We start from the raw sequence: 25,253 nt of genomic DNA on the forward strand, positions 1-25,253 counted from the left end.
TTTGTGACGAGTCAACTGGAAAAACACACAAGCCACCACAAACAATTCCTTCCCTTCCAACCCCCGATTCCGCCTGCACACTCTCTCCGGAAGACATCGCCGTTGATCGTTCTAGTAGTGAGTTACAGTCCCTCTCACTTTTAAGTTTCTGCTTGGCCCCTGCCTTCGTAAACACAACATGTGTGTACACACAGTAGAAAACAAAACTTCACCTGTGAAATTACAAATCTTGCATTTCTGAATTTATTTATAGAGCAGAAGAAAAACAAGTTTAAATATAACATAAAAATAAAATCCACTGTTATCTCTTCAAAAAGTACACTTAAAAAAAGACTCTCAGTTTCACTTTGTACATTATTACAAACTTACTTTTCTTTTTAAAATATATTTTATGGTGAACAGGGTGGGTGATGTGGGCACTCAAACTCTTGCATGCGCAGAAGAGGGACTTGAACAAGAAAGGAACTCCCACCTGATGAAAGAGCGGGTGGGTTGAATGCTGTCGATGAAGGGATCCTCATTGTACATGAAGGGAGAGGGTGCCTCTCTGATGACAGAGTCGACGGTCAGTTTGACGGTTTGGTTGGATGAGAACTTCTGAGCAGGGCTTCTGCATATTAACATGTTGGCAGAGATTCTGTATGGAGAAGCGGAGCCTTAGAGAGTGTTCAGTACTGAGGACTACAGCACATTTAAAAAAGTGTCTGAAGAGTCTGAAGAAATGTCTCACTTTATCATCTCACACACGCTGTTCCCAATGGTGACCTGTCTTGTGTTCCCGCTGTCCAAAAAATTTCCACTGATGGTTAGGACTGTACCTCCAGATTTTGGCCCAAAAGTTGGTGAGATTTTATGCACAACAGGGTTCTAGGAGGAGAGAAACAAAGAGAAGAGTCCACCGTGAATTGAAACATTAGTGCTGACATAATTATAGAAACTTCAATCATGTTGTAGCCCGTACCACAAAGGAGAACCCTTTTTTCTGTGTGGATTCCTTCCCGCTGTAGATTTTGACAGCTGCCTCGGCCTGTGGTGCTTTCACACGGTTCACCATGCAAACCAGTCTGCAGAGCAAGGAGGAAGACCATTATTATACGAACAGACCATTCTTTGGGTCAGGGAAATTCCATTAGCCAAGGCTAATTGAATAATTCCCACAGACCTGATAAAGGATAAAAAAAGCTATTTCCTGGTGGGGAAATGCTTTCACCTTTCTAACAATGATGATACTGTGGACAGGCATTTTATAAAACACGATAGGGTTTTGAGCAAAAGTGATTCAGGGTAACATGATTTGGATTAGATGACCAAAAGTTTAAAGCGGGGCAATTTTTCCTTCAACTAGACATTTAGAATCATGTTCCAAATGTAATGTGGGGAATTGGCCCGGCCATCTGCTGCCCTTCATATGGACATGGCTAGATGGCTCACTTGTATTCACGCTAGCTAGTAGCACTGCAGAAGCTCTCACCGATTACTGCTGCTTTCTTTCGCATCCAGAACGCACTCTGCTTTGCCTACGCTGATTGCGACGACACTTGCATCAAACCTCTCACTCTTGTTGAAGCCAAAATCTCTCCCGCAGATGGTGAGCTTTGTTTTCCCCTCCACAGGGGCCAACACAGGTGAAATCTACAAAAAGGAAAAGGAGACACGCGATGCATGAATAGAGTGGAACATGGGCAAACAGAACGGGGTCTCTAGAAGGCCCTCTCAGAACCAGGCTTTGTTCCCAACATGCAATTCTTTTACATTAACACTAACATGAGCCTTCCTTGGAAAGTACCAGTGCTCCAGTCTGCTCTGTGTCCAGTCTGGCGTGTCACAATAAAAGCTGTATACTACAAATCAAAGAGCTGATTGTAAGAATACATGCAATCAGTACAATCTGGGGGGGAAATATCCTGTAGAAACGGATTTCACATTTAAATTGTGCTGCTTATAATAATTAATCAGAAATTTGGAAAATTAGTGTGACTTGGAAAGTGTGAATGATACAGAAACAGTTACCGTAGAGATGGTGGGAGGGCAGGAGTTACGAGTCCAGTGTGATGTGATGCACTCCTGGGACCGGGAACAGCGGTTCCGACACCAGCCACACTCCATGAAAGCTGGTGCCAGCAGGCAGGAGCTGCATGTCCACAAGTGCTTACACCCTGGACCTGCCATTGGCACCTTGGTGACCTGGCCAGAATGTAGTCATAGTAAGTAGGCCAGTCAATACTAAAGCCAAGAACTTTGTACTGGTTAATGTTCATATTAGTAAACATTTCATGTTGCCCATGCATGCTCTGCTGTGCTGTCTATGAACTATTACAGGTCAAGTGTCAGTTGGTCTTACAAGGAAAAATAAATTCCGATTTTAAGAAGTCACAATACAAACAGATGAGAAGAATATATGTTCATGTCATGTCATGGTATGTATGTAATATAACATGATGAACAACATTTCCATATTCTGAAGAACACGTATGACTCATATGCAATAAACTATTCTCTGGCTAACTTAACAATTAATTAAAGTTCAATGTTTCATCCTCATTTTGTTGATAAATGAAGGAGACCTGAATAGCACTCACCCACTAATGAGTCACAAACCAAAAGAAAGACAAAGACATAGAGCACAAAGTAGAGGAAGAAGGAGAGGGGGAGAAGTGTGGATTTTGCTCTTCTATTTCCTGCTGACCACTGTTTTACTAATGTGCTGGCAAAAAAGAGGTCTCACAGTGCAGCTTTAACAGCCAGATGACACCCCCCTTTCCTATAAACGCCAAATGACTAGTAAAGAAGTCCAGCTGAGTTGACACTTAAGCTATTACTCGAGGCTTTGTCAGCTGCATGGAGGAGAAATCCAAAAATTCAGATCAAGACACCTTACAGTCTTTAAGTGCTGTGAGTCAATAAACACAACAGAACAGACAGAATACAAGTAATACATATGTTCTGTTGACCTCTAAAACAGGATAAAAAGCCAGAAGGCAGAAAAATGGTTAAGGACATGGCTGAGTAGCCTGAGGGGTCCCTGGATCAAGTACAAGGAGAGACTGAGCTGTAGCACCCTTGAGCAAGGTTCTTAATGTGAATTTCTCTAGTAAAAATTCACTGCTCTACAAATGGGTAAAATGTCAAGTTGCTGTGAATAACATTGTAGGAAAGCAAGTAAAAATAATATGTCAAGGTTATTTACTCAAGTTATTTAAAGAATAATTCCAAAATTCCCATATAAATAGGCACAGTGGCATTCTCAATACATCCCCAGGATGTGAGGGAACATCGCTGACCCATTTCCAACAGGAAGTGATGGTCTAGGTGATTACTGTGGGCCTGAGTGCCAGTAAGGGCTGAATGAGATGTGCAAGGAACATGTAAAAGTGGTCCAAGTCATTCACCTTGTTTCCCGTCACCAACAATAAGGAGCCAGTTGAGGGCTTGTTCAACAGCAGGGCCACCTCAGGGGAAATGGGCTGTGTGTCCAGCATGAAGTCCACATGGGGGGTGTTTCTCTGTCTGGAGCGGGAAACCACCACCTAGAGAACCCAAGCCAGAATAGGGGGGATTCAGCCATGTACAAAGCACATCCAGCAGAAATGGCATACACGTATGTATTAACTATTAAATACAATGTAAGCCATGACAATTTCTAACTTATCAAATGTGACACATTTTACAAGCTACATTTGCAGCACCACCGTATCAACTCAAAGACTGGGGATTTTTAGTGTTCGTTGTATAACCATAGCCTGCTTTGTAACAGATACTATAATTACATAGGATTATATAGTGAAAGCCCATGGCTACTGTTACTGGGGATGGAAAACAGTGCCAAAGGCAGGTCATGTGAGGTGATGGGTGGTGTCTCTTCTCAAGTCTGACGTAAAACTTTTTTTTTTTTTTTTACTAAGAGAAGGCTCATTAATTGTGGAAGCAGTCACAAAGCACTTTTATCCAATGCAGATTATCCCATAGCAGGTCTCTCCAAATTTCTGAACTGCCAAGTTTGTTCATAGTTTGCAGCTTTCCTAATGTCTGAGGTAATAAAGACACCCTAATTCTGAGCAGATCCTGAAGAGCCCAGGAGAAGCCACCAAAGGCACATTTTATGGATGCTATGCATATTGAGACTTACATGAGCCAGAACAAAAAAGCTAACGATGCCTGGGAGGCACAGCATCGCCTGAGGGCCACCCGCTCACAAAGAACCTGACTGCAAGACAGAAGCAACTGCAAATTCCAAAAGTTAGTTGACCCTGGGAAGGAAGAGCTACAGAAAGATACGCATCCAAATCCAACATTTCTACACGGCTAGTCATAGTGTGGCCATGCCAGCATGAGGACCCTCCACAGAGAAAAACTGAACTCTGCAGTGCACGGTGGTGCATACAACAGGCAGGATTCCTGCAACTCCTCCGGAACTCTGTGGAAACTTTTTGAGAAATGTTACGAAACATCACCAGGACATCTGTCTTTCAGTAGTCCCTGTGCCAAACCTCTTCAGCCTAAGCCACACTAGACTTCGAATCCTGCATGGTAACTCATATCAAGCATGACAGCTATCATACTAACCCTCTGAAGCATTACACAGGAAGAGCATGTAGTAGCCTTCAAGAGCCTAAGTACTGGCCTGTTTCCAGGCAGAATATCACTTTGACCATTAGCAAGTTCATATTGGTACCAACATGTTTCAAATTTAGGGCAATACCTATGAGAATGAGAGGGTTGCTTCACAAAGGGAGCTGCTGTTCTTATTCCCTGTGCGAGTCTGGAAATGGGAAGCACTTCCTCGAGCCGGGCTGGGCCTGCGGGAGATGGCTTCACAATCACTCACTAGCACTACCCGCTTTCCTTCTCTGAGAACAAAGGTGGAAAGAATCCCCTGCAATACATCCACATCCAGGCCGTCAAGGCCACAGTCGGTGCTGTCAAACCACCACATCCCAACATGGTGTAGGCTGTTGCACTGCTGCTGCTGACAGCTGTGTTGGCTTTGCCCCTTCTTAGGGCCTCTATGTGACAATAGGGGAATGAGTGGCGACAGCTGCGGCCACTCCAACGCGTATCGTGATGACTGGCCCCCGAAGCCCTACGCTCAACATCCACACGCAATTTGGCCTTAGAGGCACTGCTGTGCAGCTGTCGATCATAACTGATTTTTCCCTTTACCCTCTTCTAATGATATTTACAAAACATAAATGTTCAGTCCAAACCATACTTGAGAAAAACTTTTAATTTGTTGGCTGCTTTCCACAATGTCCAAGGAAAAATCCTTGTAAGCAGCAGGTAAAGAGAAGCTCCTGACACCTGATGGAGTTTAAATTCTCAAAAAAAAAAAAAATCATCCACGTGGAAACGACACTCTCAGTTCTGCCAAGTAAACTGCGGCTTTCAGCAAAGACTGCTGCTTGTTATGGGACGAGCTTTGGCATCTGAGGGTTGGGGCTCGGGGCAGGGGCACATACTTCCTAACCTGCCCCAGCACCTGGTAACCCCGTGTGTCTTTCCGTGATGGTTCCCTGGTCACGTACCAACATCCTGCCTCTGTGCTCTCACAGCAGGCAACAATAGGCGTGCCATAACAGATGGGCCTCTTTGGCAGAGAAACACAATATGTGCAGAAAGTATGGGAAAAGTTAGACCAATCTTGTTGAGCAAATGCTTGTTCAGCAACAGAAAGTTCCAGAAATGCCACAGTGCCTCATATGGGACAAAAACATGTCACTTTCTTGGCTTGATTGTCTCTGAAACATAAATTGTTGTTCAGCATTTAGTCTCAGATTTTGATTTCTGTGTGTGCTGACAGTGTGCTTGGCAATCCTAATAAGAGTTGGAAATTTTCTGAGAAGCTGATCCTGCAAGAAGCTCCAAGTGTGATTCCTACCTGGATGGCTCGGCCAGTAGACGTGCCCAGGGTTGCTACGGTCTGGTCCCCCATGGGGTAGACTGCAATGGAGGTGAGCAGAATGTTGCTGAACTGGCCGTTAAAGTAGTCAAGGCGCTGCCTTCTGGTGGTCACCTGCAACTGGTAGCTCCCACTGTGCACGTCACAGCTGAAGGAGTTGTCCGTGGAGGTCTGCAAGGACAGCATGCCAAGCAAGAGCCTGTTAGAGCTGGATGTTCTTATTTCTATGCACATACTTGATGATGTTGGTTAAATGTCTTAAAATGCATTCCTTTTCAGTCTGCAGAAAATTGAGGGGACTTCTCACTGACAATCTTTGGAAGAACAGTGACTATGAGCACAGCTGCCAAACCTTGCATAACAAGGTCTGACGACCTTTTCTCTCCTTTAATGAAAAAATTAAAAAGATCAAGACCAAAACCTACAGCCGCAAGCTTTCCAAGCACCCCTTAAAAATGCATTTCACAAGAAACCTACGGGATAAACTGTACCCAAGAAAATATTTATGGATCAGCTTTCTGCTTTTTTTGGCTATGTTTTAGGTTTCTACTGCTTTGGAACGGAGGAGGTCACCTGCTGCTTGGACGAAGAAACCAGTGGTTATAAGGTTAAAAGGATGAACATAAGGTTAGGGTTAAGAGGGCAAACATTACCAGGTGCAATGCAACTAACACGTCAATAATTAACTCGCCAATAACTCGATCAATAATTAATGAAATGAAACCCCGACACTAAAGTGGTGACAAAATGCCCCTATACCTCTGCACAGAACACAAGCAGTTAATCACTGAAAGTGGTAGGAGAAATCTACAGGTAGTGTTGTGCTATCCAGCAGAATTCTTCTGCTCATAATTCAGCCTCATGCTCCACCGGTGAAATGGATCTCTCCTTACCCATGTGACCCCCTTCATTTGAGGAGTGCAGTGCAGGAGAGGTGGATGACAAGTGCATTCCTGTGGTCTGTGACACATTGCATTGCTATGGGTGAAAAAGCCGACTCCACGGCACCATTCTGTGGCACATTCAAAAGGATTGCTAACGGCAAGTCACAGTGCGAGACTTAAAATATTGAGCTCTGCAGCTGTGCCTACAGCACGTTATAGAAAGACTGGAAGGCAGAATAAAGTGAACGTATGTAGGATACCAAGAGAACACAGTGACAACCTTTCCTACAGGTGAGAAGACACACACACACACACACACACACACACACACACATTTCCAGAACCGCTCATCCCATACGGGGTCACGGGGGAACCGGAGCCTACCCGGTAACACAGGGCGTAAGGCCAGAGGGGCAGGGGACACACCCAGGACGGGACGCCAGTCCGTCGCAAGACACCCCAAGCGGGACTCGAACCCCAGACCCACCGGAGAGCAGGACTGCGGTCCAACCCACTGCGCCACCGCACCCCCCAGGTGAGAAGACATATGTGACATAACATTACGTACATTGAACACATGTAGCCAGGCTTAACACAGAATGACTCCGCAGATGCCCTGTTCTAGCGAAGCAAACAAAACAGTTATATGCACACACTCCTTTTGTAGAATGAACCCTCCTGTTACGAGAATTTGAATTTATGAGAAAGTGTAATTTGTACCCCATAATTTGCGTAACGAAATACCAAGTCACACATTTACTCATTTTGCTGATACTTTCTCAAAAGCAGCTTACAACATTTACCCATTTAAACAGCTGGGTAATTTAACTGGAGCAACTTAACGTAAGTTCCTTGCTTAAGGGTACTACAGCTGGAGGTGGGATCTGAACCTGCAAATTTCAGGGCCAAAAGAAAGTGCTAATCACTACACTACCAGTTGCTTCTAGAAGTTGTGGTTGCTCGTTCAAGCCCCAGGAGCAGCCCTGCACCAAAAATACTTCAGTAAAATATTTAATTGAGTTATTCGAAGTACTACCAACAAAAAAATTAATGTAGATCTTAAAACTTGGTTTCCAACAAGAAGATATGTACCTGCAATATCTTCCTCAAGGTATTAGGCCTGTAATCGCAGCAACAATGACTCATGATAGATTGTTTAACACATAGAAGAAACTCCTTAGAATATCACAGATTTCAGATGAAAATGTGAGGTCGATGAATCTGTGATGCCAAACAGCACACAAAGTGAGCAAACCCCACTCTCCACACATGGTTCCCCTGCACATCAAAAACCAAGGAAAGCCTTGCTGCTTAATTTAAAATTTGAAGTGGAAATTACAAATGATAAATAACAGCAATAATAATAGCAATAATAATAATACTAGTGAAAGTATCCCAGATTATGCAAACGTCATACTGAAAGAGGCTATGGAAAATCAAAACCAGGGTAGTACCAGTAATGGTGAGACCATCAGCAACACTGAAGAAAGGCTTCTATAACATCTTGAACATGCTCCCAGGCTAACTAATTGCAACCACAGCTGAGAAGATGACACTGATGTAAATCACACATCCTTCACAAAGTGCTTTGATAAATTTCATCAAGAATAAGTTTTAATATTTTACAGGTAATTATAATATTAAAAAACTTTTTCCACCAACCACCTGTCCTATACAGGGTTTTGGTGGTCCGGTGCCTATCTCAGAAGCACAGGGTGCAAACTTGTGTAAACCCTGGATGGGACACTAGCCCATCATAGGGCACTCACACATATTATTATTATTATTATTATTATTATTATTATAACAACCCAAATTACATTTTAAAGATCCAAACAAAAAAAAAACAAAATCCATTCCTTATCAGTAACTGCTTGTCCAGTGTATGCAAATGTGTTACGTATAGGTGATATTGAAGATGTGCATGGGTCTTAAACCTATATTTAAAATTACCCGGGGGCATTATAATATTCTGAACATGGTTCTGAATAAGGTTTTCTCAGTTTTTAAAATATAAGGAATGAATTTAACAATGCAACAAAATTTTTTAAAGTTATTACTTACGTCATTTTTGCATTGATATGATTAGTTAAAGTTTACTGATTACAAAAATACCACTAGTTATTCCAGAGTGTCAGTTTTAGTTTAGTATTTTACAGCCATTCGAAGATTCTATAAGGCACCAGAACATTCTAGAAAGCAACAGATCCTAAAAGGTACTGGAATATTCTGTGCTTGGAAGCCAGTGCCAAAATTCTCCAGTATTTGCTAATTTCAAGAATGTGGAATGCAAAAAAAAAAAAAAAAAAAAAAAAAAAAAAAAGAACATTTTGTTACTTTGTGTTTTGCATTTTTGGTGAAAAAACATGGGTGAATTGTTTATGATAACAAAATCATACTTTAAATGGTAATTAAGACTACCTTTTATGAGAAGTCACTTTGTGAACAGATTTCCAGGAACAAATTTTGCTTGTTATGCAAGGGAAACTTGTATACAAACAGTGTATATCAGATATTTTAAGTCCATCTATATCTACACATTCCTATAGATATAAACATTGATGTTTGTTAATGCAGAATCAACAACCTTTCTGTTTACATATGCAAATTGCTGAAACAGAAATTCTTCAGTGTTTCTCAATATTCCAGACAAACCTACAATGATAAAGGTGAGAGGCTCAGTGCTCTAGCTCTGCTTTGATAAGGTCTGTTCATTCTCACACCTGCAACTCTTTCTCAATTTTGAAGCTGCCACATTGCCATGGCAACCCAGGGTTGCTATCATAGTTATCACTGTCTTCTTATAAGACTTGTGGTTCTTGTAAGACATTTCAGGAGAACATTGCTTTCCTCTCCACATGGTTTTAACTGACTTTTTGATAGAGAGAGGTCACAGAGATCCCATTACATGGGATTTCACATGATCAAGAGTAGTAGATTGTGCAGTGGTTAGACAAAGTTACTAGTTCAAGTCCCAGGAGCAGCCCTGATGTTGTACCTAAAATACTTCAGTAAAATATAGAATTGACTTATTCACAGGACTACCAACAAAACATTAATGTAGAGCTTAAAACCTGGTTATATGTACCTGCATATCTTCCTCAAGGTATTAGGCCTGTAATCACAACAAGGACCCATGACAGATTATTTAACACATTCTTTTTAGATCTTTCCACTAACTGTCAGAAAATCCTAAATCTGTATATTTTGAGCGCTCATTCCAATACCTAGGCCGTAAACCATTGCTCACATTCACCAAATGCCACATGTCTGGCTGGCCCCATCGATATTACTTGCAATTACAAGTGAAGGGAGGTAAACACGTGCTTGAGTCTGTAACCCCCAAGCCCTATGACCCCTATGCAAACTCACAGCTTACCCTCTGGTGGGTGGAGGTGTGTTGCCCTTGGTGTGAATGACACGTTGTAGTGTAACCCCAGCCTTGAAGGGCTGCTAGAGAAATCAGAGAAGCCCACAACAACTAGGGGGGGTGCTGGGGAAACGTGCAGCCGGACGCTGCATGAGAAATAAGAAAAGGCTTCACACACAGGAAGAAATGGAAATGGGAGAACAATATTCGTTTTCCCACTCCTTTCAATAGCTCCCTTGTTTCTACACTGGTTCAAGGGAAATGCAATAGGAAAAGGGTATGTAAGAGCTTGACATACAGTATCTTTTGCTGAGGGACCCCACACACACTGAACCTCTCAACCCCCCCAGCCCACACTTTGTGTTTGTCTTTATTAGCACCACTACAGATGTTCTTTAGATTGTTTACGTTTCCTTATAAAACCCTGTTGAGTGAATAATGCCAGAATGTTTTTGTAAACCAAGACGTCGCCTTACATAATGTGTATGCCCCCGCCCCCCCAACCACCTTACTTTAGGGATTTTTTTTTTTAAGCAAAGATCTTGGTCTTATGGAGGTATTAGTCTGAGCTTGATCTCAAAAAGATACACAGGACAACCCATAAGACAGCTCTATATAAGTTGGAAAAAACAAAAGAAGAAACCAACTTAACAGTACACATCCCATAAATGAAATTAAGCACATTAACATGGGATCCTCCACTTTTCTCAGCAGATTACAGCCATCCGACTAATGAACATACTGCTTAATTAGAAGCATGACCAGTTTGGCAACAGGCATTGTGCTGACAGGGGGTGTTGGCGAGACATCTTTTATTTACAACCCTTCTCCGCTGAAGAAAAGACGGAAACAAGTCAGCGCTCAGGGAAAGAGAAGGACAAGTCAGCGCTTAGTATCTACTGACATGCCAGTGTTGTCCTCAAAAGGGCCTGGCGTGCTAATTAAATTAGGTGAGCTGTTGGGTAAACACAAATGGTGACTGTGCATCACAAGCTGTCTGGACCACTCTGACAACCCCAACTACTCGCATACCCATCAGTATGACTACATCTGTCTTCCTCTAAGTATGTTCAAAGTAAAGCTTGTCAATCCAAACAGAACACGAGGATGCCTTGTCATCCTGCCTTGATCCCTTCTTCACTAAAACATAAAACTCAACTGGTTTGCTGAGGAGCTGTCATGATGCGGTAGGTCTTGGAAAAACCTATGATTCCAAAGACCATAAAAGGTTTTAAATATGTGAAGCTCTTATTTTTCCAGGGCCACTGCCAGAGTGCCAAGTCTCACAGAGCAGCTGGCTCTCATACAACAGGTGGGATTGATCAGGTCAGAAGCACCCTCCTCATTTTGCAGTGCTCCCAAAATCCCAAAGCTTTTTGTAATTATATATCTTCCAATATTCTAGAACAGAATAGGTTAAAAGTATGTTAGTCTAAACAAAAGTACACCTAAATATATATCCATTACTGTTAAAAATCACTGCTATCAAGAGGCTTTTGTATCAAGACCAGTGGAAAGCCAGTATGATGTACCAACTTGGTTGGATCGTCTCCAAACGGAATTTAAGTGTTGCCTATAACTTAAAAAAAATGCTTAAGAGTTTCATCTAATCCAGTATAACCCCAAGTTTATTTGATTTACTTCCTTTCTATTGCCTATAAACAATGATAATCTGGCAACAAATCCTTTTGTTAAGAAGGTAAACGCTCTCAAAAAGTTGCAATACTATGTGCAGGAGCCAGAAACAACTGCGACTTTTGAAAAGTAGATTAAAAGCCTCCTCTATGATGTTCTCTTCTTGTTTTTGTACTCTGTACACTCCATGCTAAACAGCCATCAGCAAACACTGGGTGACCTATTATTTGACATAGGGTTTTGGCAGATGCCAAGCAAACCTTAGTCTCAGGGGCTGTTTATCACTGAAAGTGAACAGACTTTGGCCACTCTTCCTACTGCTAGGCTGAGCTGTGTGGAACAATGCTCCAAGCAGCTTGGCGACGCAATCCATTGCAGCACAGCAGTGTGTTGTTACTCATACCAACATGTCTATCGCAGCCAGACTCACAAGAAATAAAGAAATTAAACGGAGTGTGCTAGAGGGCACAGATAAAAGGAAAAACAAACTCATAACAGAACTGGCACACGGAAGCAAAAGGAAACACATGGCAATTCACGTACGCACATGCACTACCAACAGATACATGTACACAGACGCACATACACGCTCACACACACAAGAACAGAGATCTACACACAGATACAGAGCTGTACATTGCTGCACATACAGTACATGCACATATATGCACAGAGAAAAAAATTGAATCTGTGTTAGATGGGAAGAGATGTCAGGTTATTGTGGTAACGAAACAACAGAAAGCATGGTCCGGTTTGAACAATATCCTATAATATCAAGGGCAGGGGCTGCTGGTGGGGGAGGAAGAGGATGAAGAAATCACTGTTCATTGCTGAATCCCTGTCAATATCAAAGAAGGGTCTCAAAACCCATCTCTTTTGGACTCATGTAGGAAGGGGGTATGAAAAGGCTACCCCCTCTCTCCCTAACTATTCACATTTATGAATGATGAAGCTATTATTTCCATTTTAATTCTGCCAGGTGTTTTCCCTTTAAACTGGCAAACTCTGGTTTTAGATACCTCGGTATATTTGTTACTCCCAATCTCAGTGTTCTAGACACCAACTACTTGCTTCTAATTTAGATAAATGAGGACCCTAGCCTCTTGGACTGCTTTAGCTATTTCAATGTTTGCTAGAATTAACACTGTCTGAATGAATGTTTTACCTTGATTGTTATACCTATTCCAACAACTATTCTGCTACTTGCCAAATGAATCTGTAAAAAAATCAGACACCTTGATCTCTTGGTTTATCTGGAACAATACAAGGCTCAGAATTAGGCTATCCAAACTTTATCAACCAAATCACAACAGTGGGCTTCTGTACCAAATATGAGATTTTATACTGCGCTGCGCAGATGAAATAAATGACCAATTTGTTCCAGGCTAGACCAGAGTCGCTGTGGATGAGTATGGAGTCTGCTTCATGCATTATATGCTTTACCTTTCATTCAGAAAATTCATAAGATGTCATCTTTTTCCAAAAATGTTAATATTTTAAAATATTCAACACTATTTTCATTTGGAAAGCTGATAAGAGACACCTGAGGATTCTGAACAGTTTATCGTTGTGGTCTCCTATTACTCTCAGCTCAGATCTCCTTCCGACTATTCGCCAAATTGGGAAATGGCTGTCTAAAGGGGTGTTGGATATTTCATTTTCATTTGCAAAGCAAATACTGGTGAGCGTCAACGTTTCAAGAAATATTTTCAACCTACCAAATATACACACTGACTGAAAACCACTTATCCCAAGCGGGATCGCGGCGAGCCAGAGCCTAATCCAGCAACACAGGGCGCAGGGCTGGAGGGGGAGGGGACACACCCAGGACGGGATGCCAGTCCGTCACAAGGCACCCCAAGCAGGACTCCAACCCCAGACCCACCAGAGAGCAGGCACAGGCTAAGCCCGCTGTGCCACCGCACCTCCCCTGCCAAATACAGACCTCTATAAATATCTACAACTCCATCACTTCATTACTGTCCAAGAAAAGAACAGATTATGGGCAAAATTAACAAAATTTTGAGAAACAGATCATTATACCAAACAACTCCAAGAGCATGATTTCTGCATTATATGTTCAAGTCCCGCTTGGGGTGCCTTGCGGCGGACTGGCGTCCCGTCCTGGGTGTGTCCCCTCCCCCTCTGGCCTTACGCCCTGTGTTGCCGGGTAGGCTCCGGCTCCCCGCGACCCCCTATGGGACAAGCGGTTCTGAAAATGAAAAATGTCATTTACATTTATTCATTTAGCAGACACTTTTGTCCAAAGAGATGTACATCTCAGCAAAAGTACAATTTATGCATTACATTAAGAGAAAGAGGCATGGCTGCTGACATGAAAGTCTCAAGCAAACCTAGTTTGTTACCTACCACTTGCTGCACCGAGGTTCATCGTTCAAGTAGGTGCATAAAATACAGGACAGACAAATTCTGATACCCTCCTACCAAATGTCATTGTATCAAGTGCTGGGACTGGCTCTTTTGATGCACTGAGGGAGACTTGGAAACAGGCCTCTACGTGTTATTTAGCAACCATGAATGACCATCTCCTGAATAAATAAATGAACAAGTATAATGGTTTTGTCTCATTTGTTTAACTGGGTTCTCTTTATCTAGTTTTAGGACTTGTGTGAAAATCATCATGTTTTAGGTAATATATATGCAAAAAATAAAGAAAATTCAAAAGGGTTCGCAAACTTTCAAGCACCACTGTATTTGGCAAAGGGATGTATTTTAATGTTGTGGTTTACACCCGAAGTTCACTCTGTAAACACGTGGAACACAGATTAGTATTTAAATCTCTCCTACTCGAAAAATTTACATTTTATGTGCATGACAACTCCAATGAATTCTAGAAAATGTGGACACCGTTCTGGAAGTTATCAGAAAGTGCTGCATGATCATACCTGTGGTAAACTGTATCCTTTCAACCAGTCTACGTATGTCGACATTTTTGCTTTTTCTCAGTCTTTTGTCTATCTGTATGATCTTTTGACCCTGTGCTGTGCATAAAATCAATAAAAAAACCTATATGCAGTTAACCATGTAATGTATACCGATTTATACGGTGGTATGTGGAAAAACCACACAAGAATCATGTGTCTGCATCCAAATGTCTCTCACTGTTGATGTCATCCATTTCTTGTATTGTTCTTGGAGATATATGGTGTTTGGGAGAAAAGCATCTGCTAAACACACACACACACACACACACACACACACACACACACACACACACACACACACACACACACTGATTAAAACCGCTTGTCCCGAGCGGGGGTTGCAGCAAGCTGGAGCCTAACCCCGCAGCACAGGGGGCAGGGCTGGAGGGGGAGGGGACACACCCAGGATGGGACGCCAGTCCATCACAAGGCACCCCAAGCAGGACTCAAACCCCAGATCTACCAGAGAGCAGGCACAGGCCAAACCCGCTGCACCACTTGACCCTTCATTTACTAACTAAATAAATGTAAATGTAAATGAAGGGGCTGGGAGGATGCACATATGAGACAGTACTAGGAGGGCTTCGGGTGACACAAGGGCACACAACGAAAAGGTCACCGTCACTATAAATACAAAGGCTTTCTTCCAGAAACCCCAAAGTGCTGAACAAACAGATGAATAAAAATCATGGAGTAATGTAGTAATCATATTGCACTGCAAGAATGTACAGGTCTTGCTTTTTATGGCAGACTCTTAGTTTGCAAACCACACACTGGGGTGAACAAAAGCACATACCAAAACATCCACTCCAATAAGGCTGCAGTCCAGAAGGTACGAGGTTGCTGTCAAACAATTTACCGCTGTAGCTGTTTTCACACATTGTCCAATGTGATCACACCAAAAATGTCTGGGAATGACTTCATAGATTGCCAATTCATCAACAGTTCTGTTGTGCTTAAGTCTGAAATACCGAATTAAAACCTTTTAATGTTTGTCTAATGTCTTGCTTCTCTACCATGTTCCAGATTGCAAGGACATTATTGGAATATTGTTACATAGGCTATAACACAAGGCTTCAAATCCAGCTCAGTCAGTATGTTTTTCTTTCAGTGCTCATATGGGTTTCCTCCCACCGTAGAAAGATGGGTTTCAGGTGAATTGGTGACTCTAAATTGCCCTGAGTGTGTGAGTGAACCCATCCATGTGATTGTCTGCGATTGCCTTGCTACAGACCGGCTGCATCTTGCCTCACACCCTATGCATCAGGGGCAGGGTAGTCCTGACCACGGCGACCCTGTTCTGGACAAGCAGCTACTGATAACACCATGTGACAAATTTTTACATTTTTTTTGTTCTTGGGTAGTAAGTGTTATTACCTGATTGCTTATGCCTAAAAAGTACAGAAAATGCCTATTATTTGTACATTTCAAAATATCAGTTCCTGGTCACAGAAGGAAAGTTTATAGGCAATGATAGGCACTTTCCATACTTTTTAGGCGTAAGAAATAAGAAATAACACTTACTACCCAGGAACAAAAATTGTGTTACATAGTGTAGTGAATGGATTGTGATTAGGAAAGTGATTAAAGCCAGATCAAATTGAAGTTAGTCATTGTTATCTTAAAATCCTAAATTGTTAACTAAAATAGGTTATTCAATTAAATATTAGCAAAGCAAACTGGTAATTGGGTGTAGAGACAGTTTGACCTGTCTCTATTTGCTAACCCCCCAGACCCATTCCAGGATTTAAATGTCTAAATAAGGAGGCCAGCTACAGTACAGCATTAGAGCTCACAAAGTTCCAAAGCAGTTTTCCTCCGAAACAGGATTAGTGGAAAAACCAGCCATTAGAACGATGAATGGGTGCAGAGCAAACAGGTCTCTACTCGTGCTGTTCAGGCTCCACTGAGTTTAGCTTTGCATGCATGATTCAGGCTGAGAATTTCTACTTGGATTTGCCGTTGCTTGACATCCTTTTCTGCGATGAATCTACCTTCATGGGAGTTTTAAATTTCCATAACATTTTAAACATCTTAAATCCAGAAACAGTATTGGGCTTTTGGGGGGGGTGGTGATGCAGCGGGCTTGGCTGGGTCCTGCTCTCTGGTGGGTCTGGGGTTCGAGTCCTGCTTGGGGTGTCTTGTGACGGACTGGCGTCCTGTCCTGGGTGTGTCCCTTTCCCCTCTGGCCCTATGCCCTGTTTTGCCGGGTTAGGCTCCAGTTTGCTGCGACCCACTCGGGACAAGCAGCTTCAGTGTGTGTGTGTGTATTGGGCTTTCCCTCTTACACAGAAATTTACATTTACCCATTTAGCAAACGGTTTTCTTCAAAGTGGCGTCCCATCCTGGGTGTGTCCCCTCCCCCAAGCCCCAAGCCCCAAGCCCCAAGCCCCGCATCCTGCGTAACCAGGCTAGGCTCCGGTTTGCTGCAACCCTGCTTGGGACGATTGGCTTCAGAGTGTGTGTGTGTGTGTGTGTTTTCTTCAAAGTGATCCCAGATGTATTTCACAAAACATCCCAGTATGTTTCAAAGATAGTAGCAATTTACTAAAGTTCAATTTTAAATAAAATTTGAAACTATATTCTCTATTGTTCCTGATCAAACAGGAATGTACTGGAGTGTACATGAGTGGGCAGGGCTCTGATAAATCCGCAGTGGATGGAGTCATGGCAGACCGGTCACTCCCCTTCTTATGTCACTTTTTTCCCCTCTGGGCAGTAATTGAGTGACTGGCAACTATGCATGGTCAAGGTACCACTCTTTCTTTACGGATCTAGAACATTGTCGAAAACTGGATTTTAATATAAACAGAAGCTTGAGCACTAGGTTAAAGCCACAGCAGAAGTAATGATGTGTTAAATTTGTAATTACAGAGATTTTTCAGTATGTCAAAAAGAGTCTGCATTCATAGTCTAGATGTTTTCTGTAACATCTGTGGTAAATTTGTTCCAAAGAAACAAAGTAAAAATATTACAGACTCCGGTGCATTAAGCATGGAGAGCTTTAAAAGCAAATTTCTTCAAAACAAGGTGTCAGACAACAAAATCATTGTTGATAATAATCTGAAGCTGCTTGTCCCATTCGGGGCTGCGGGGAGCTAGAGCCTAACCCGGCAACACAGGGCGTAAGGCTGGAGGGGGAGGGGACACAGCCAGGACAAGACACCAGTCTGTCACAAGGCACCCCAAGTGGGACTTGAACCCCAGACCCACTGGAGAGCAGGACCCGGTCCAACCCACTGCGCCACTGCACCCCCCTGTTGATAATAATAAAGTTTGCTAAATTATTATTATAATGCCAACCACGATAATTTATATTGTTGTTTTGCTGGAAAGAATAGTAGTCAAACAGATTACTTGTGTACACATTACTGTAATACTAGGGTTAAGTGATTGACAAGTCTGCTGTCAAACATTTAACTGTAAAAATTTTTTTACAGCACCCTTTCACTGTAAAATATTGCTTAATAGAAATCAAGGTATGTGTACAAAGTTCCAATTCATAGGTCTGCGTGAAAGGTACGCGCACTGTGGGAGTTGCTTTCAGGTGGAGCATCTGTCATGACAGCATGTTCATCAAGCCTCTTGATCTCTCAAGCGTTAAGGAAACGGAGCTGAGTGGGCCAGAAACGACCCTCTGTTCAATGACAAAAACACTACAGTTTGAGGGGATGGAAGGAGAAATCACCATGGCGACCACCCCCCTGTTAATGAGTGAGAAGAATCGAGTATCAAATGTTAAAAGTTTGGACATCATGCATGTTGTAAACCGATTAAGGCAAACAAAGATGGTGAAAAAACAAAGCGCTTCACCTTCAGAATGTATGTGGTTTGTAGGCCCGTGCCAAAATTTCATGTAGCAGGGTTTAGGAAGTCCAATGAGAACTGTATGCTCGCTTCAGCGATCAGGCCAATTAAGACACGTGGATTTGTCACCCCGACACATCAGCTGTGAGCACAGCCGTGCACCCCATTACACTGTTCCTTCCTCCCGCTTGAACAGCTTAAATGCTGTTATCCGATGCTGCTCCAGGCAAGACATAGAGCAATGCATATAATGACAAGTCCGGAGAAACCATGCCATTCATACAGACTTTTATCAGGTGCACCAATTAAAAGTACAAACACCAAACAATCCAGTCTCGCATACACTCCCTGTGCAGTGACTCACACTGAGAGTAGGCAGCCCGTGGAGGAGGGCTGGGCACGGCAGACGCATGCAGAGTTTATTTGAACAGCAGCCTATTCAGTGCTCAAGTCAAAAACTGAGGAAAAAAAAAAGTTTTCCAAACTGCACATGCTGATGCAAGTACGGTTAAAAGAGAGGAGCATTAGGTTTACATTATTTCGCAACATGACATTATTTGCTCTCTTGGATGTCAAGGACCAATAAAAGGAACTGACATCAGAGGAACATGTTGCCCCATCTCCTAGCCAGTGCCCTGAGATGTTACAGACAGATTGGGTTTGGGAGTGCTCGGCAGAGACGATCTCTACTCTCAGGGCACAGCAAGGAAAGGCAAAGAAAACACCCTTATCCTAGACCTGGGCCTCAGCTACCCATGATCTTCAGGATTAAAGAGGGTCCTGGTGTCGCGTGGTGCTTGTCAGGGCACGGCGACCTGACAATACTGACTCAGAGCAGGCGGAATTTGACCATCCATCTACCTGTCAGGCTCCAGCTTGCCCCCTGGGGTCTAAGAACACATGTCGGCAAGCTTCCAGATGACTCACCTGCACAACTTTGACATGACCACAGAGGCATACCAGGAAACACCCACAGAGACCATACAAAGGCATCTCAGCAATAAACCCCCTGGAAGCATTTAAACCTGAGCAATCAAAATAAAACTGTAACACAGCAGAGTGAATTAAGACAAAATAATATCTCTCAAAGAAATTCTTTCTAGATCACTTTGCCCGTCTTTAAACCACTGCACCGCACTCAAAGGATCAAAGTTTCAATCCCACCTCCTGCTGTAATACCCTGAATTGATACAGTAAAACCTACCCAGCTCTATAAATGGGCAAATCATTGTAAATAGTTTGACAATGTAAGTCACTTAGAAAAAACCATTTGCTAAACAAATACATGTACATAATGATATTCCAACAACCAGTGCAATGGAGGGTCACATACATGACACCTGGGAACTGCTACATACATACAAACTCTCCCCTTCACATGAGAACTGAAGGAAGTGGAAACAGTGAAATAAAGATCAATATTAATAAATACTGGTCTATTTCAATTTTTAACTATACAAAGAATATTCACGTAAATAGTACTGCTGGTTTAATTAAAATGTGTGTCAATCGGAGAGCATTCTGTGGCAATTGTATTGCTTGCTGCAATCAATCAAGCTTTAGATTGAATTTAAAACCAATCTGGCCTCTCCCATTTTTACAAATCAATAGTAATGCAATGATAATTTTGACCTCAAATGTGGCCGTTTGTTCTTCTGGAGTCTTCTTGGGAAAAGCATGAAGGACAGCAGCATCTCACTATCAGCGATGCTCTACTAATTATGCAGCCAAGCAGAGTCTGTTTGTTTTATAAACTGATACCCTCACAAAACAGCAGGGTGGCTGATCAATAGCACTTTTACTAGCCTCTTCAGAACCTCCAGTCCCTCAACACTGAGTGGCTAAGTCTATTACAGGGACAATTCATTTGGTCTTCATTAGCATTTCCAGTGACTTCTACATGCTGCTAATGAACAAGTCCAAATAAGTGAAATAAAAGCAAAGGATACTCCTTTAATCCACTGTTTTATAACATTATTTGATCTCTGCTTAAAAAGGCAACCTGGCATGAATCACAGCAAACCAAGAAAATATACTGCTCTCAATTTCTGGTTGTCCGTTTAACTCAAACAAATTCTTCCTCTGTTAGTAAGCTGTGATGAGTAAAGTGAATGTGCAATGAAAAAGATCAAATCCCAGGGTGTTGTCACAGGTGAACATTTTTTGAGAATTTCTGCAAAAACAGAATGGAGTGCTGTGTTTGGCACTGTTGCCTTGCAGCTGGAAGATTCTACGTTTGAATCCCTGCTCTCACTTATTGAGAAAAATATGTTGCCTGGAACTATACAGTAAAAAAATACCCATCAATAAAACTGCACCAATAGAAGGCTTGTATTTTACGTAAGCTGAAACTATAAGATTTTAAAATAATGCCATATACCCTCAAGTATCGTTCCGTTTCAAGTAAGTACAGCAAGTCAAAAGAATATGAATCGTATAGTTACACAGCTGGCTGAGAGAAGCTACAGGTACGAGTGTTGCGTTGGTGCATGGTGGTACCCTGGTACACTGTGATGCTGTTGTCTCAGCCTCAGTCTGGCGTGGTGTACTACAGTGAAATTGTCTCCCATGCAGTGCTGTTATTTGTACAGTTTCAACAGCGTTATTTTACACCATAAAGACAATTTTTTGTGCAATTTCAGTGCGAGCACAGATACCAAGCATCCTGCTAAGAGTGAAAATGGTGGTAATGATTCTGTGTGCAAGAAAGTCAATTTCCCTAGAAATGACCTTAGATGTGAGAATGCTGTGTTAGGGTAGTATGCATAAAGAGAGCTTTGAATTGGGGTGAGAGCACATTGCATACAATTCATGATAGTCATGAGACTATAAAAAGTACTGCTAAACGGTGTACCATTAAATGCTACAAAATCCTCATATGTACACAGCCATGTAATAGATGATGTATTGAAGGTATTTAGTGTATGGAAGGTCTCTTCATCTGCATCTATAGGGTATAATTAAGGTGAAAAACACACACAGGAAACTCAACTTTAGCATTTATAGATATGTGTTTCCACAATGTAGCCCCTGCGTAAATTCAGAACCCCCTTCACTAATTGCAAGTAGCTTAGTATACAAATATTTTAATGCACCAGTTTGAGCGTATGAGGTGATATTTGTATACTTCATACTGCAGGGTTTTGTGTTGCTATAATGCTGAATTATACACCAAAATGGTATGTTCACAGTCACAAAAGTGATAAAATCTAGACTGAAGATTTACAGGTTCCTGGGGTAAAAATACGTTCTTTGAAAGATGACAGCACCACTAAAACGTATACAATTTAAAATTTGACACAGCTATTCCTCCATTACCTCTGTTCAATTCTACAACCAAATGATGTCATGTTTTCAGAAGTTTTATGCAGAACAATTTTAAGGAGGCGGAGCTAGTGCTACAAATTCACAGACGCTGAGATGCTGTCTCATAGCTCTGTATAAAACCTTCAACTGTCTATTAAAATTACTACAGCACCAATCTAAGACTGACTTACTAAAGGGAAGATAATCAAATAAACTAATACCTTTTCAGATATTGACAGACCCACGGGGGTCGTCAACAGGTAAATTCATGTTGCTATTGATCTGGTGATTGATAAATTTGTCCGATCAATACTGTCAGATGGGCAAAACAGGAAAAGAGGCAGAGCAGCCAATTAAGACAACCAGCGTGGTGATTCATGATTGTGAGTAGGAATGACGTAGAGGGCTCTGACAGCATTCAGACTGGTTCTATACAGCACATGTACACTGATGATCCAACCTTCAGATGTAGAGTTCTGATAAACACAATTTTCATGAAAGAGCAGACCTACACACAGGCATGAGAAACATGCACCTACTGAGATTCTGTGATTTTTAACCTGTGATTTACGAACTTTCATTTGGCCATCCTTAGCCATGCCCTTACCGAGTTAAAGAGGATCGTCTCATCGGACCCTTTAAAGTTGAAGAGCTGCCTGGTGTCTTTACTCCGGATGTATTTCTCAATGAAGGCGTTGATGTCTCTCAGAGGGATCACACAGATGGCCGAGCTGTTCATAGGGTCCAGGGAATTGGGCCGGCTCCGTGCGAAGACAGCAAAGAGCACGTCCTCCCCCTCCTTAATACCGAGCTCTTCACGGAGAGCCCTACCTGGCCGGGCAACGTATGCTGCTTGCAAGACATTGAACAGCTCAGTGCTGGCAGCCCGACGACGGCGCTTCTCTGTCACGATGCACTCCAGGGGCAGCTCAACATAACGCCGAAGGGTGGAATCCGCTGCACAGGTGCGCACAATTCGGGTGTGGTAGGCATACGAATCAGCATCCTCCCGCTGCACTGTCAGGAAGTAGGCATGCGGGCCACTCTGGAATGCATAAATGTAGTGGATGGGGTAGTCCTGCTGCAGTGCAGCAGGCACATCCAGATAGGACTGGTCTGAGTCAAGGTGGAAGCCAGCCTGGCTTTCCTTCATTTGCCGCACGGAGAAGGTGTGGAAAGGGAGTGTCTGGGGCGAGGACGAGCTGACTGTGTTTGCCACAAAGAATCGGACCACTCCCAATGTCTCCACATTCAAAACCTTAGTCCCTGTGGGGCTGGCGATGCAGTCGGGGCAACTGTGCCGCCTGCTTTTGGTTTGACCAGAGTACATGCACTTCCAGTCGACTTCCTCCAGGCTGGCATTTAGGTGGAGGCGATGACAGATGCCGCTGTGGGCTGAGCCACAGCGGAACAACTCCTCGTCGTAAAAGCTCTCCACCAGCAATACCATGTTAACATCATCCCTCAGAATGGCAGAGGATGAGTTGACCCTGCCACCACAATCCTGGCATGGTGGACAGTTTGGGTTCTCCCAGACAGGCCCAGTCTTGCTCTCCCAGATCTTCTGGAGGTTCTCGTCCAGTCCATAGATGGTGTTCACAGCCCCCACGTACACGCGGCCATTGTGGGTAACGAGGTTCTGAATGGCATTGCTGGCCTCAAAGCTAGGGAGGTTGTACCTGACCGAAGAGTTGAACTTTAAACTTGTTGGCAGATCTTCACACTGACTCTTCACCCCCTGCCAGAGTGCCCACAGGATGATAAATATATGGACACCACCAAGCAAGCAAATTCTCATCTTGTTCCTGAGAAGCAAGAGAGAAAAATAAGGAGTATAAACACACCAACTGGTTGTTCACAAGCTGCTGCTTTTTTATACAGACAGTGCACTACCTAAATTCATACAAGGAACATGTCAAGCGAAGAGTGATGGCAGGATACAGCATAGTGGTTAGTGACACTGTCTTTGGGTTTACACTCCACCTCCTGCCGTGGTACCATTGGGCAAGGTACTTACCCTAACTCACACAGACACACACTGTCTGAAATCACTCGTCCCAAGCAGGGTCGTGGCGAGCCAGAGCCTAATCCGGCAACACAGGGTGCAAGTCTGAGGGGGACACACTGAGGACGGGATGCCATTCTGTTACAAGATACCCCAAGCAGGACTTGAACCCCAGACCCACCAGAGAGCAGGCCCCAGTCAAACCCGCTGCACCACCGCACCCCCCTTCCTTTAACTGCTCAATAAAAAAAAATTTCCCCAGGTCTCGGCATTAATGGTAGTCAGGCTTTTTGGGACCAGTAATTTACTTAAATTTTCTAGAATCATTTTGACACATTTCTGATGGACAGGTGGACCATAAATTATGGTATACCATGAAGAAAACTGATGCGAAAATGATGACTGCTATCTTAATTGTGACGTCCTCTATTACAGCGTATTCATTTTCATTTTGAAAACCATTTTTTCCACAACAGATTTCCCAAATTTGTCAAAATTAAAGCAAAATAGCCCTGATATCTTTATTTTAGCCAGTAGCTTTACGCCTGAGCCTTCTTTGTAGGTATGCTTCCTTTCACGTGATACCTGGATTGTTTCTCTTGTATTACAATTTACAAGGATATTTTAAACCTAGACACTGACTTATTTTTATCTTTCTAATATGTAGCAAAATTGGACAGGCGTCGTTTTGATTGCAAGAGGCCAAATGTAAATTGTGCATGTGCTGTGGATAACCAAACACAAAAAATAAATGTTGAGGTCCTTAACCTGCTACAGAGATGGGTGAATAATTGTAAGCTGCTTTCGAGAAAAGCGTCAGCTGAATGAATAAATTTACATTTATTCATTTAGCAGATGCTTTTGTCCAAAGTGACGTGCATCTCAGCAAAAGTACAATTTGTGGATTACATTAAGAGAAGGAGACATGGCTGCAGACATGTGACTCAAGTAAACCTAGTCTCTTACCTTCCGCTTACTGCACCGATGTTCATCGTTCAAGTAGGTGCATAAAAGACAGGATAGACGAATCCTGATACCCTCCTACCAATTTTATTTTTTTAATATTATAAGATACACAAACACACTGACAATAAATGCAATAAACTATTCCTAAACGTTTAGAAGCAGGCCTTTTCTGCAGAGTGAGCATCAGGATGGCTTTTTAAGCGGTACGACCATGACTAATTCTTCTGGGTGAAGGGGACAAGAGGACAAGGGTCCCTTCAGCACTGAGCCACTGAAGCTGCCGGGTGACACGTGACCCAGGTCACTAGAGGGCTCCCCAGGGAACGGCCTTTAATTTTCAGATGGGGCATTATGGCACCTCGCGAAAAGGGGGAGCCTCGGGACATCTTTGTTAGGCGCTGTCGGTTATGTCTGGCTCCCGGGAGCTGTGGATTCGCTC

The 25,253-nt window shown here is 42.8% G+C and overlaps 1 protein-coding gene across 3 annotated transcripts in view; it reads right to left on the reverse strand.

The window, feature by feature from the left end:
• The window catches only part of LOC108918795 (hepatocyte growth factor receptor-like), a 43,101-nt gene that overhangs the window by 15,818 nt on the left and 2,030 nt on the right, over window positions 1–25,253 (reverse strand). For all 3 annotated transcript variants that reach the window (XM_029247370.1, XM_029247369.1, XM_018726346.2), the window contains exons 2-9: window positions 22,451–23,648; window positions 5,876–6,067; window positions 3,390–3,527; window positions 2,011–2,184; window positions 1,472–1,632; window positions 962–1,064; window positions 731–867; window positions 473–637 (exon numbers count right to left, since the gene is read on the reverse strand). In XM_029247370.1, the coding sequence (XP_029103203.1) occupies window positions 473–637; window positions 731–867; window positions 962–1,064; window positions 1,472–1,632; window positions 2,011–2,184; window positions 3,390–3,527; window positions 5,876–6,067; window positions 22,451–23,641 (2,261 nt within the window). In that variant the 5' untranslated portion in view covers window positions 23,642–23,648. The remainder of the gene's footprint in view (window positions 1–472; window positions 638–730; window positions 868–961; window positions 1,065–1,471; window positions 1,633–2,010; window positions 2,185–3,389; window positions 3,528–5,875; window positions 6,068–22,450; window positions 23,649–25,253) is intronic.

This window comes from Scleropages formosus, chromosome 21, assembly GCF_900964775.1.
Source record: "Scleropages formosus chromosome 21, fSclFor1.1, whole genome shotgun sequence".
NCBI classification, from domain to species: domain Eukaryota; kingdom Metazoa; phylum Chordata; class Actinopteri; order Osteoglossiformes; family Osteoglossidae; genus Scleropages; species Scleropages formosus.